The 13,484-nt window shown below is 38.6% G+C and overlaps 2 protein-coding genes across 2 annotated transcripts in view; one reads left to right on the top strand and one right to left on the bottom strand.

Annotated features, from left to right (window-relative positions):
- LOC129776014 (uncharacterized) overlaps positions 1-13,484 on the top strand; it is a 143,322-nt gene that overhangs the window by 56,363 nt on the left and 73,475 nt on the right. The window lies entirely within an intron of this gene.
- On the bottom strand, positions 10,924-12,120 carry LOC129776016 (uncharacterized). The gene is made up of 2 exons (XM_055781381.1): positions 11,826-12,120; positions 10,924-11,749 (listed from the first exon to the last, which is right to left on the bottom strand). Exons 1-2 carry the CDS (start codon positions 11,877-11,879, stop codon positions 11,075-11,077), a joined length of 729 nt encoding a protein of 242 aa, XP_055637356.1. The 5' UTR covers positions 11,880-12,120; the 3' UTR covers positions 10,924-11,074.

Here is a 13,484-nt window from a genome sequence, read left to right as displayed (position 1 = left end):
TCCGGATGTTTAAGCAGTTAAATTTGTTATAAGCTGAATGACAATAACCTTAAGTTCTCAAACTGCCTCGGTACACCCAACATGTGTAGCAATATATACGATAAATATTCATATAATGCTACGCGATGTTGTTGACACCCAATTGTATATCCCTCAGCGAATGACTGGGTATGTTATTTCAAGCAATAATTCCGTTATGTTAGTATATAGATTTTATTCAAAATATTTCACGCAAATAAATGGAGCTCCCAAGCATAAAGTAATTAAAAAAAAAACCAAAAACCCGCACTATTAAAGTTATGTAGGGCGGCTGAAAATAGACACACCTATCATAAAATAATATCGGGCGAACATCAAAAATGCTAGCCTAATTCAATAACTTCACTGTTGACAACACCTGTTCCCCCCGGAGTTGACATTTTTACTGTGTACTATGTTCGGGCCAGAGTGTTTCTCCAGTCGTCGGCGGGTGCCACTAGCAAATAGAAGATAGTTCATATTCTGATGCTAGATCTAACCAGGAGACTATACAGGACTCATGCTGTCTGTATAGTAGAGTCATCAGTTCTAGTCAATTCTTCTAATAATTTTAACTTTTATTATATACTACCTCATTCTCCATTTTCTCCAAACAATAACCGGAACATGGTGGGGTGCCCATCCAGGAGACCTCATTCAGTTGTACAAAACAACGATATTGTCAGTGTTAGAATATGGCAGTTTTTGCTTCCGATCAGCTGCCAGGATTCATATTCTCAAGCTGGAGAGGATACAATATCGTTGCTTGCGTATAGCCATGGGGTGTTTGCATTCGACACATACGATGAGTCTCGAAGTTTTGGCAGGAGTACCCCCGCTTACTCTTCGGTTCACAGAATTATCCTACAGATTTCACATCCGTTGCAAGATCATGAATCCATTGGTGATTGATAACTTCGAAAATCTACTACAACTGACTCCTCAGTCAAGTTTTATGTCTTTATACCATGAGTACCTTACCCACGACGTGCACCCTTCACCAGGCATCTCCAACCAAGTTTGCTTCCCAGACTTTTGCAATTCCTCTGTCATTTTTGATCTGTCCATGCGACAAAAAATCCATGGAATACCAGATCACCTACGCTCCAATGTTATTCCGTCGATATTTTCGGAAAAATATGGGAAAGTTGGATCTGATAAAATGTTCTTTACTGACGGTTCATACATAAACGGGTCCACTGGCTTCGGCAACTTCCATGAAAATTCCAGTGCCTCTTTCAAACTCAAAGATCCTCGTTCCGTGTATGTCGCAGAAATGGGTGCGATATACTATGCTCTAGGGATCATTGAAACACTGCCCATCGACCATTATTTAATTTTTTCAGACAGTCTCAGCTCAATAGAGGCAATCCGCTCAATGAAAGTTGATAAACGCTCATCTTATTTCCTAACAAGAATAAGACATCTATTGAGTGTATTGGTCGAAAAATTATTCAAGATTACCTTAGCATGGGTTCCCTCTCATTGCTCGATTCCGGGGAATGAGAAAGCGGACTCGCTAGCTAAGGTGGGCGTTTCAGAAGGCACACTTTTTGAAAGGCAAATTGCCTATAATGATTTTTTTCACATTCCACACACTCGTAAGTTGGCAGCGCATGTGGAGTGAAGATGAGTTCGGTCGTTGGTTACACACGATTATCCCTAAGGTCTCGACGAGGGCATGGTTTAAGGGATTGAATGTAGGTCGTGATTTCATTCGCGTGATATCTCGGCTCATGTCCAATCACTACAACCTAAACGCGCATCTCTATCGCATTGGGCTCGCAGCAAACAATCTTTGTGATTGTGGCGATGGCTACCACGACATCGAGCATGTTGTCTGGTCGTGTATCCGGTTCCATGCTGCTCGCTCTCAGCTCTCTAGAGCACTGAGAGCACAAGGCAGACAATCGGATATCCCCGTCCGGGATATCTTAGGTAGCCGTGATCCTGATCTTCTGCTTCATCTATACCTGTTCCTCAGAAACGCCGATGTCAACGTTTAATGATGTTTCCTTCGTTGTGTCCCTGTTTCATATCCCTCCTATCCGATCTATAAACTTTTACTTAGTCGCGGCAATACATACACACACTCTTTACAGATACACGGGCCAAAGGTTGTGCAATTCACTGATGATTCAACAAGAGCCAAAGGTTGTACCGCTCATGACAACTCTACACGAGCTGATGATTGAGCCGGCTAGTGACCATTCTATCCTGGATTCCTCGAGTCGAGAAGACGCACCACGCTAGATATGGGGTACAGACTAGGGGGGCGTTGCTGATTAATGGTCAGCTGCATCCCAATAGGAAGTATCCCGTGTCGGGCACACGTACAGAGCATTGGAGACAGGAACATCCCAATTACGAGAACACTTGTAATACTAACCTCGAGCCGACCGCGAGTAATCGGTTACATATTACTAACATAGATAATAAGAAAAACTGTCAAAATATTGAACTCCGGCCCCGTCAGGCTAACGCCATATGAGCCTTGATAAAAATATATATTTTGAAAAAAAAAATAAAATAGAAATCTACTACCTACTACTGTGGATCGATCGAATCGGGAGATCGGAGCTGGTTTTGACATTTTAATTGTTGTGTTCTTGTATCGACCCGAATCTGTTTCCTTCCCTTTCCTGTCAGCAACCCGCCGTCAAAAACAAATTTATTTTGGATATTTTTTGACAATGGAAAAAACTGTGCATCTTCTAATAGCCATTACTTCGAATACAATATTAAATACAAATACCATTCGGGAACAATAAATGTGAATTTTCAATGTGAAAAATCAGGTTTTATATTCATACATCTGATACACCTTCTGTTTCTAAACAATTTAACTTAAATCGCCTTTTACAGCTGAATCTCCTTTTTCCAATATTTCGCAAATTAAAAAAAAATCGAAATGAATTGTCTGACAGATGGAAAAAATGTGTAGCTTCGTAGCTTGTGAAAAGGTAGTTTTCAAAACATTAAAATTAGAGAGGTGAATGAATTTATCCGAATTAAAGCCTCTTTATTTCAACACATCACAATTTTTTCAAAGTCAACTCTTTGGCTTAAGAGAGGCTGTTGGCTGCTCGTTAGCTGGAGCAAGACTAGAAAAAAAACTAGTAAAAATGATGTGCACAGTAGCAGATAATCAACTGACGACTTTCTGTAGTACTGTGGAATTACATTCTGTCAAATATATTTGTGTTTAAAAAAAAGCTTCATTTATCATCTAAATATATATTATCACCTTTAAATAATCAAAAATTCGTTCATAATTATCGATCGATAAGCTAATGCATTATTGGGGTGCAAAATCCAAGTGTTATCCTTTCACAAATCTGGCCGTTTGCGACGAATTTTCTCCCTCAAACGCCTCATAACGCCTCTTTATTGACCGTTTGGCCCACCGGAAGGAATTCCGAATGGACAACACCATAACAAAAATCGCCGGGCAAAAAAAAAGTTAACTTGGTCTAAATTACACTGTAAACATACTGAATGACAGATCGCGCTCAAATTTACATTAAGACCACTGACAACTTAAAAAAAAAATAAAGAAATTGAGATATGTTCAGCGAAAGATTCAAATTTACAAAATCGCGGTGTATATTAGGTTGGAGAAAAAGTAATCCATTATTTTTGAGTGAAAATCAATTTTTTTTAATATGCTTCGGATTGTCCGATTTGGGTCAAATCGTTTTGTTGAAAAATTTATTGCCATTCTAAAGGTGGCTTAATAATGCCTCTCGCATGAAAGTCTTGGTTTATTGGAGAAAAATTCTAGCAATAGATTTTTACAATTTTCTCTTGATCCCAATTTCTTATCACTCAGGAAGTTATACAATGTAAGGAAAAGGTGGTATTCGCTTGGTCTCAGGTTCGGACTATATGGTGGATGCATTAAAACATCCCAACCAAGCTTCCGGACTTGAGATGCCTTGCGTCGTCCTGATGAAACACAACACCTCCTCTGTTGGCCAATTCTGATTAATCGCTAGCTAAACATCCCAACCAAGCTTCCGGACTTGAGATGCCTTGCGTCGTCCTGATGAAACACAACACCTCCTCTGTTGGCCAATTCTGATTAACCGCTAGCTTCAAACGGTCCATTTGTTGACTGTAGAGATCTTTATTTTAGTGTATTGCCAATTCTGGACGTTTTTGATCAATGACTGTTATGCAACTCATTAAAATGCATTCGCAACAAAACACTGTGGAAACTATACCAAACCTTTTTCAAAAACATGACATGTTTTCTTAATTGACACCATTGTCACCAACAAGTAAGCCTAAAAGACATACACGAGATAGTCTTGGGAACGAACAACGTCAACCTATCTAAAGCTTTGTTGAAGTGTTGACTAGCAGGAGCTCTTACAATTGAAAAAAAATATGATCATAGTCTACGTTCAGCGAAGTTCGTCTACATCAGGGGTACTCAAACTGTTTTGGGCAAGAGACCCCTTTTCCAGAATGAAGTGATACCATAGAACCCCATAGCAAAATTTCTTTAAAATCTCTATTTTTTTCAATTTTTGAAACTAACTTTAAAATCGCAAAGTAAAAATAAAAATATGTTCCGAAAAAACTTAATCCTACATTGCAAAACTATGGGTGGTTTATACCTAAAATACAACCGCAAGATTGACGTAGGACTACCGTTGACTTAGTTATCATTTGAGTGTATTGAATAAATTATTGATTAAACCAGTGATTGAATGAAACAATTTCCGAATTCAGATGCGAACAAATCCAAATTTTGGTCAATTCATGCATTGTGAAAAGATTACTTTCTTCGTTGCAAGTCGTATGGCATGATGCCATGTTCATTTCAATCATGCCTCGTGGACTTCCAAAATATGTGAATGAAAGAACGGCTAAACGATCAATGTATTTTACATTTCCCTCTGAATTTATTGCATCTCCCAAGAGTACGTACTTCTCGAACCCCAACTTTGCTTGATTTGTTGAACTTCAAGCAGTCAATTTTGATTTTGATATGTAAGTTGAACGCATACTGTTCAATCGACGTTAGCGACGTTATCGCAGCAAAATATGTTATCAGAATTTTTTCAAACGGTATAGGTAGAAGTTCAGTTAGCTGAAGACATCAAGGGATATCTTCTAATGCAGTCTTGAATAATAGAGCCTATCCATTGTGTTCATACCGATTTTGAAGTCTGCACATATTCCCGAGTGTAAAAATGCATGCGGGTGCAAAAGTACCCGCACCTTGCATATACAGTAGAACTTTGGTCATTGACTTTCACATTACTTATTTGGTCATGACTTTCAAATTACTTGACGACTGGTATACACGACCTTACAGGTGGATAGTTCAATGATTCCTGTATTGATAAAACATTGTATTCATGCTGAAAAATCTATTTTTTTGTGTTTGCACCTCAACACAATCGGTGCAATCGTGATCCGCGGTGAGCTAGCCCAACTGTTTCACGGATAATCGGGGTTCTACTGTATTTGCAATGCCGATTTCTCCAGATTCCTTGGTTATGAAGTCTGTGTTGGTGAACTCATTCCGGTCTGCAGAAACGCATGCGAGTACAGAAGTACCCGCATCTTGCATCTATTTCGCAATGCCGATTTCCCCAAGTTCATTGGTTTTGGAATCTGTGTTAGGGAAACTCATCAAGTGGCCTCACCTTGCATCAAATTAATGTGGTGAATGAACCTGGTTCATTGTTCATCTTTTATGTATCGAACATGCCCTGTCAACAGAGCTCCATTGCCAGGTAATGCAGACTCGTCCAACTGGAGAGAGAGGATCTGTTGGTCTGTAATAACATCTCGTCATTTCGTCTCTGAACGATGTCATTGCTCAAAGTAATTTTAGTAGAAAGTACTTACCAAAGATTTTGTAGCTTATTTTAACACGCATTTTAGTGAGTTTAAGTACTGGATGTTTTAGGTATGCTCACGAGTCTACTCATTGATAAACTTGGATATAGTCACTATTGTATAGAAAATTTGCATTAGGCATCAATCAGCGTGAAAACGAAACCAAGAAATCCGAAGGTCCATAATTTTCGGTAGCAAGTATCCTGAAGTAATAAAAAAAAACGCTACGCGCGTAGGTAACTAATTATATTTGAAATTATTTTTCAATAACTTCATTTAAGTTCACTTTCAATGTGTAATCACGTTGTAATCTCTTGAACTAAATTAGTCGATGAGTGTATTATCATTCTGAGTGGCAACTCAACCAGGAAAACCAGGAAATAGGCAAGAATTATGTTTCGCCAGGAAAAATCAAGAAATAACCAGGAATTTTCATTAAAAACCAGGAAAAAAGAGATGGATTATGTTTTCAATTATTATTGAAATGTAGTGCACCTGTATGTTTTATATACGTTGTACTTCAATCAGAGAATCAACGGAGTTTTCGTCGGCACTTAAGTCCCGTCCCGTCAGAGTCTTTAGTCGGCGCAAGATTGATTTTTCATCTTCCAACAAACACAACCATAAAACCATTTCTTTCGATTGATTTATAATTCAGGCTGTTGAGAAACGTGAGTATTAAGAAATCAATCACTAAAAATAGTAAAAATAATAATAATGCAAATAGGTGCTGCCAAAGAAGATGAAAATCGCAGTCGTGGATACAATTCAGGACAGCTGTGATTTGTCCATTTCCACTGAAACGCAGAATACACACACGAGTCAGGTCGTGAGCTCATTTGTGCAATCTTCCTCAGCAAGTGATAAATCTGATCCCAAGAAACACTTTGCTAAACTTTTTCCGCATATGATTCCGGACAGTGGAATGGCAGAACTAAAATGAGCTACCTGATCACATACGGGTTTGCGTCATACTTTTTTACTTTTTACTTTTATTTTTCGTTTACTCGAAAATTGCAAGGATATCGTTATCGGATTCCTCGAAACGTTAAATAAGATTTCTCAAAAGCAACAGATGGATGTTAACGTCCGTTACTGGAATGTAACGAAGGGAACGGTGGAATTCAGGTACATTGGCTCAGCTTTTCTAAGCTCGACGCGCGCACTGGACTTGTTCAACAGATTTTTTTTTAATTTTTTCTATTACCCTCCACTGACCCCCACACCAATGGGCTCAGCAGAGCCCACTGGTAGTGGACACTTACTATCATTTATAAAAAAAAAACGCGGAGAGTATAATTACAGACAAAGAAACAGTAAAATACCAGTGGAACATAGTTCCTTTGAAGGGATTCACGAAAAAATACAAAACAAAATTTAACAATGATAACGTTTGACAATAACTAAAACATAGGAGAAAAAAAAATAGAACTTCATGGTTGGATGATTGGCACACTTAAAGGAAATATTCGCTTACGTTCCTGTTTATATATTGTTCAAGCTTACTTTTAAAAATATTGCTGTTAGTTATGGACTTCAAGTCGTTAGGGAGTGTATTAAACTTTGATGGACCGTAGTTTATAATACGTGTAATACCCAAGTTCGTGCATGCTCTGCTTCTTATTAGTTCATTGGCATTTCTAGTATTGTGATGGTTAACTCGAGTCGAAAAATTTATGTTGTGGTCAAATTTGCTATTGTGTAAGGTATTATGTACAAACATGATTGTTTGTGAATCACACAAGCCTAAAATTGGAATGATTCTGTGTTGTATACTAGTATAGAGCGCATCTGTCGGATGCAAGAAATCAAAAGTATCAAAAGATTAAAGATTATTTTTACACATCTATTCTGCAATGTTTGTTTTTTTTTAAGTTTTGACTTAGCAGCATGACCCCAGACAATTATTAGATATTGAAGAATGGAATGAATACATGCGTAATAAAATCGCAACAACGCATTTTTGGGAACGAAACATCGTACTCTTTTCATGAGACCACATAAAGTTGAAACTTTACTCGATACGTGGTTTATGTGGGTGTCCCAAGAGAGACGTGAGTCTAGATGTAGCCCTAAGTATTTGAATGATGCGACTTTTTCAATTGTTAAGCTACAGACAGACGGATCAGGACGTTGGAAGATTTTTTTGCGTGGCGAATTAAAAACCATATACTTTGTTTTGATTGATAGTAAGATAATTACCGTTGAAGTATTCAATTAGTAACGCTGCTTCCATGTCTGCTACTATGGATTGAGTATTATGGCGGGGATAGAATAAAGCCGAATCATCCGCAAATAGTCTTGGTGTACCATGAAGCTTTAGGTTTCCTAGGTCATTGATATAGATTAAGAAAAGCAAAGGACCTATGTTACTTCCCTGGGGAACTCCTATGTCAATTGGGCGCAAGCTACTGCGAACACCGTTGATTATAACGAATTGTTTTCGATCACATAGATAGCTTTTTATCAGATCATTGGCAACTCCTCTAATCCCGTATTGATACAGTTTTTTCAGAAGAACTTCATGGTTCAGGGTGTCGAAAGCTTTTTTAAGATCGATGAATAAGCCCCCTACGATCTTCTTATGATTAATTTCCCTTATCAATTCATCAACAAGCTCAGTGATAGCCACAGCCTTCCCGGAAACCGTACTGATATTTGTACAAAGCATTGTTGGCAGACAAAAAATTCACAAGCCGACTTGTTAAAAGTTTTTCCAAAATTTTATTGAGGACCGATAATGTAGAAATAGGTCGGTAATTCGAAGGATCACAGGTGTCCCCGGATTTGAACACTGGCGAAACTTTGACGACTTTTAAAGCATTTGGATAATTTCCAGTAATGATTATTTTATTGAAAATTTCAGAGATAATTTCAGAAAACCGACTTATGTTAGCTTTGATAAAATCTGCTGGGAAATTATCGTAACATTTTACTTTTCTTAGAGTCCAACTGACTTATCAAGATTTTTACTTCGTTAACGCAAGCGGGCCTCAGAAAGATGGAGCTACTCATACTTTTGACAGACTTTAAATAATCGTAAGTATTAATAGATAATTCACTTGCCAAATTACTACCAATGCTAGTAAAATGACAATTGAACTCTTCGGCAACATCAAAGTTTGAATCTTAAATTCTTCCATCAGTTCTCAATTTAATTTGCTCCCTAGGTTTAGAGCGACCAAAGTTTTAATTCAACTTTCTCCACACATTCGTCTTCAGAGTTTTGACTTTTTTGATACATAAACTAACATTTCCCTTATACCTACATCATTGGGTTTGAGTTTCGCTTTTTTGAGATAGTTGTTTTTAATCTGTATCAACTTCCAAAGATTGTAAGTCATCCATGGACAGTGCTCATTTTTCAGGTTAACAGTTTTAGTGAATGTTCTGGTACACTCAGTTAACATGTTATTATAATTGGAGATGAGAGTATCTAAAGTGACATCGACAGATTGAAGAAATATCTTGAAGCTAAACCTAGTTTGAAGTAAGTCAACTCAGCATTGACGGTCCCCATGTTAATTGGAGAGTAGTGAAGCAGTTGAATGAAGAAATTCGTGAAATCCGAAGCAGCCAAAACTACGAGCTCACGAATATAGGTAGTTGCGATTTGCTTGTTTTCACAATTCATTCAAAGAAGGAATGAGAAAGATTATTTGAAAAATTTATGAATTCCTCCAGTGCTTGTACAGCCTGTTTGAGAACGTTCCGTTAAGATGTGCGGAGTGTTCTCGAACTATTGGATCGGCAATGTTCCCCCTGAAGTTTTGCGAAGGAAGATGGATCGAAAATCAATCGGTGTCATAAATAGTAAACATCCAGGTTTCCGTAGGAGCTTTGCTGCTGTTTTCACCAGTATCTTTAGAGTAGTTGCAGAGGCTGTTGAGAATGATTCGTTTCTGTCTATAGCTAAAATAGAATTGGGATTCGCTGTAAAAGTGCAATCAATAGTGTGGTGGAAAAAAATAAAGTTTCTAAGAAAAATATCTTGATTTTTGACAGAACTGTAAAGAGTACTACATTTAATTTCTTCGAAAAATGAGGAAACGATCACCTTTGTCGTATCCATGACAAAGACACAACCCAATATATTTCTTGTATATTTCTTTATCGCTGGATACAATAAATCGAAATTAATCGATTTCGCATCGATAGTTTAGTAAATAGTTTGCAAAAAAGCGCATGAATTTCACTCTCGAACATTTCGTCGAGAAAAATAGAATCAGTGATACAGTGGCGGACAAAAGTAAACAGGAATTCCTCGAATTTTGTGATACTTTGGGTTCGTTCGATATGCTAAAAAACTATCGTCGAAAAGAAGAACGTTTGGACATTTTGTGAGTGAAGAAACTCATAAGTGCAGCGGGAAAAGAATATACAATCTTTTCTGACTTTTTCAAAGAGATCCTCATTCTGTCGCATGGCAATGCGTCATTGGAGCGAAGTCCTCCGTGAACAACGTATGTTTGGTGGTAAACCAATGTGATCAGAGCTCAGCGCATTGTTCACAATGAATTCATCTTGTTTTGCAAAGTTGCAGACAGTTTGCATGTATAATAAAAACCAGGAATTTTTTTTCAAAAATTTACCAGGAAAACCAGGAAAAAAACAGGAATTTCAAAACTCAAATCAAGTTGTCACCCTGATCATTCAACGAATTTTAGAACGCAATAAACCAACCTAAACCTAAATGCAAGCTTGTTATGTTTGTTTGGACTTGAATTTGATCATGACTTCATTCGTTTTACTAAAATATTATTGTAACAAATTGCTTTACGTAATACAACTTATATAGTATCATGAAAGTTTCAAATAAGAACTAGTGTTAATGAATAGGGGTCGATTTTTAGACCTCGTCGACCCACAAAATCAATTTTCGTTTGTGTCGACCCCTTGGAAACTGAAATCGACCCCAAGGGATCGATATCGACCCCAAGGGATCGATATCGACCACTTTGAGAAACCCTGGTCTACATGTTTCATTGTTGGCAAAGACAGATGAGTTTAATAAATGTGATATCATAGCGTCGAAAGATCGTACAATTTTGGTAATTTTGAAATTTCATGAAAAATTCACTATTTCAATTTGTTCTTTTTATTAAATCCTGCGCACTCGCAAACAACATTCGAAACTATCAGAAACATCGATTAGATCTGAGAATTATGTTCCATTCTTCCGATTACAGAGAAAACACTATACTTGATCCGAATTTTGCCCAGCACAAATTGCTATCACCTGTTGTCTAGTAAAGTCCAGATTGCCGGCCAATTGTGTTTGAGCATGTGTCATGCAGGTGCGGATGTTCGATATCACTTCATCGAAGACCGTTTTGAGGTTGGTTGTCGTGTCGGCCTGAACGATCGGCAGGTTTGATCGGGTTCGAAGACGGGACGATAGCTTGTTTCGAATAGTGACGGGGTCAATGAAAATGTTTCCCCCACGGAAAGAACCCAACAAACTCAAATCGTTGTATTTTTCACGGGTGAACGTTGAGCTTTGAACCGTTGGGATCTTGGCCAGTTCGGAAAATACCCGCTCATCAGCAATATTCAAGCAGTTGGTGTAGGCAACTCCTGCGAGCTTCATATGCATTGCGATATTTTCATTGATAAACTCCACACACATGGGACCACTGACTTTTACGTCATTTCTGGTAAGTTGGTTCAGCAGACTTGTCTCGTTTTGGATTGAAATTTGTATTGATCGTTCTCCTGCTAGCAGAGCCTCGGCTTGGTTGGAATCCACAAAGTCTTCTAGATCAATCAGAATGGTCCTGGAACGCCTCTGCTGGGGTTTAGCTTGTGATTGCTCTAATTGCTTCAGCTGGGAGAATACTTGCAGGGGATCGTCACGTTGAGCAAACGCAACCTGCAAGCAAAATAAATCATCTCATGATTACTATCTAAATCCAGTAAATGTGTGATAAGCGAATTACTATACTCACGTTGACACTTGCTATCAACGCTGTGAATATCAATAAACGGTTATAGGCTCTCATATTGATAGGATAGTATTTGAACGCACCAATCTCAAGTTGTCTTTGTTTTTTGTTTGATTAATTGATCGAGAACCAATAAAAGAGCTCACTAGAAAAAAATCCTACTGCCCAAGCTAGGATTCATGAAGGAATGCTGGCTAACCGCAACCGGTAGTGCGGTTTTATATGTTATCAGTGTCATCGCTGAGCTCACAAATAGCTCTTATCGCCTATTGTGTGGTGCGGAGTTCTGAACGAAACGCGGGTTGACAAAATACTACACGCTAGGCTAATGCAGAACACCCTTTTTCGCTCCTCCATTACGCTGCACACTTGAGATGAGTGCTGTTTTATTACTGAAATCACTTCGTACCAAAGGCCGTCTCAGTCATCAGACGGCAGAAATATTTTTTTGTGTTCTACCGGTCGCGCAGTGCACAGTTGCTGAAACTTAATTAAAATTTTCATTATTAATTTTGCGGGTGAAGTTTGCTGGCATTGCTGCTGCTGCTGTCTTGGTTCATGTTTTCTCCCATTTAGTGATTATATCTGCGGTGTGATCTTTTTCCAGTTTGCTCCGCTTATCACCTGTTGCGGTGCTCTTTTCTGATACGGGTGAAATATGTATGTTGGCGTATACACCGAAAGTGATATTTAAAACATTGACTATGCAGAACGTTCAGGATTTATTATGGTTCTATCAAACAGCGGCTGTATGCACTGATTTGAGGACGGAAAATGAATAATAACGGGGTGCCGCAACATGTAGGCCAACCCAAATTGGATTATCCTTGACTGATGGTGCGATAAGAGAGTAGGATGCTTCATCTCATCATAGCATAAAGAGGAAGTAGAGTATAAATTTTTGCTGCTAATGGTTTGTTCTGGGTATGGCGAGATAATACAAAGGGCGTTATAAAAAAACAGGGCGTTTCCGAAACAAAACATACAGGGAGGAAAATTGCTTCGAACAGAGGGTTATAAAGGGTGTGTCACATCAAATTGCATCACGGAAAAAACGCTGTAGAAATTCGCCCAGTAGACCGATCCTTTTGACAATTTTAGACAGTAAAATAAAAACTATTAAACAACTTTTGGCATTTTCTTTTTATTCATACTTCGATCCCAAGCCCGTATGCTCACACCTTCCTCTTTACCCCGTCCATAAGGTTCTGTACAACGTCAGGTTGTAGTTTTTTGAACAGAAATCCATTTTCTCTTGAAGTCCGCCTCCGATTTGACAACTTTTGGGTTCTTCCGGAGGGCCTGCTTCATAATCGCCCAATATTTCTCTATTGGGCGAAGCTCCGGCGCGTTGGGCGGGTTCATTTCCTTTGGCACGAAGGAGACCCCGTTGGCTTCGTACCACTCCAACACGTCCTTTGAATAGTGGCACGAAGCGATATCCGGCCAGAAAAATGGTCGGACCCTCGTGCTGCTTCAATAGTGGTAGTAAGCGCTTCTGTAGGCACTCCTTAAGGTAAACCGGTCATCATGAAGGGGGCGCTCCGCTTTCCGCAAGATCGCTTGCCACACCATGTACTTTTTGGCAAACTTGGATAGTTTCTGCTTGCGAATATCCTCCGGAACGCTGAATTTGTCCTCTGCGGAGAAGAACAACAGGCC

The sequence above is a fragment of the Toxorhynchites rutilus genome, chromosome 3 (assembly GCF_029784135.1).
Source record: "Toxorhynchites rutilus septentrionalis strain SRP chromosome 3, ASM2978413v1, whole genome shotgun sequence".
NCBI lineage: Eukaryota > Metazoa > Arthropoda > Insecta > Diptera > Culicidae > Toxorhynchites > Toxorhynchites rutilus.
This window is presented reverse-complemented; position numbering and strand designations above follow the sequence as displayed.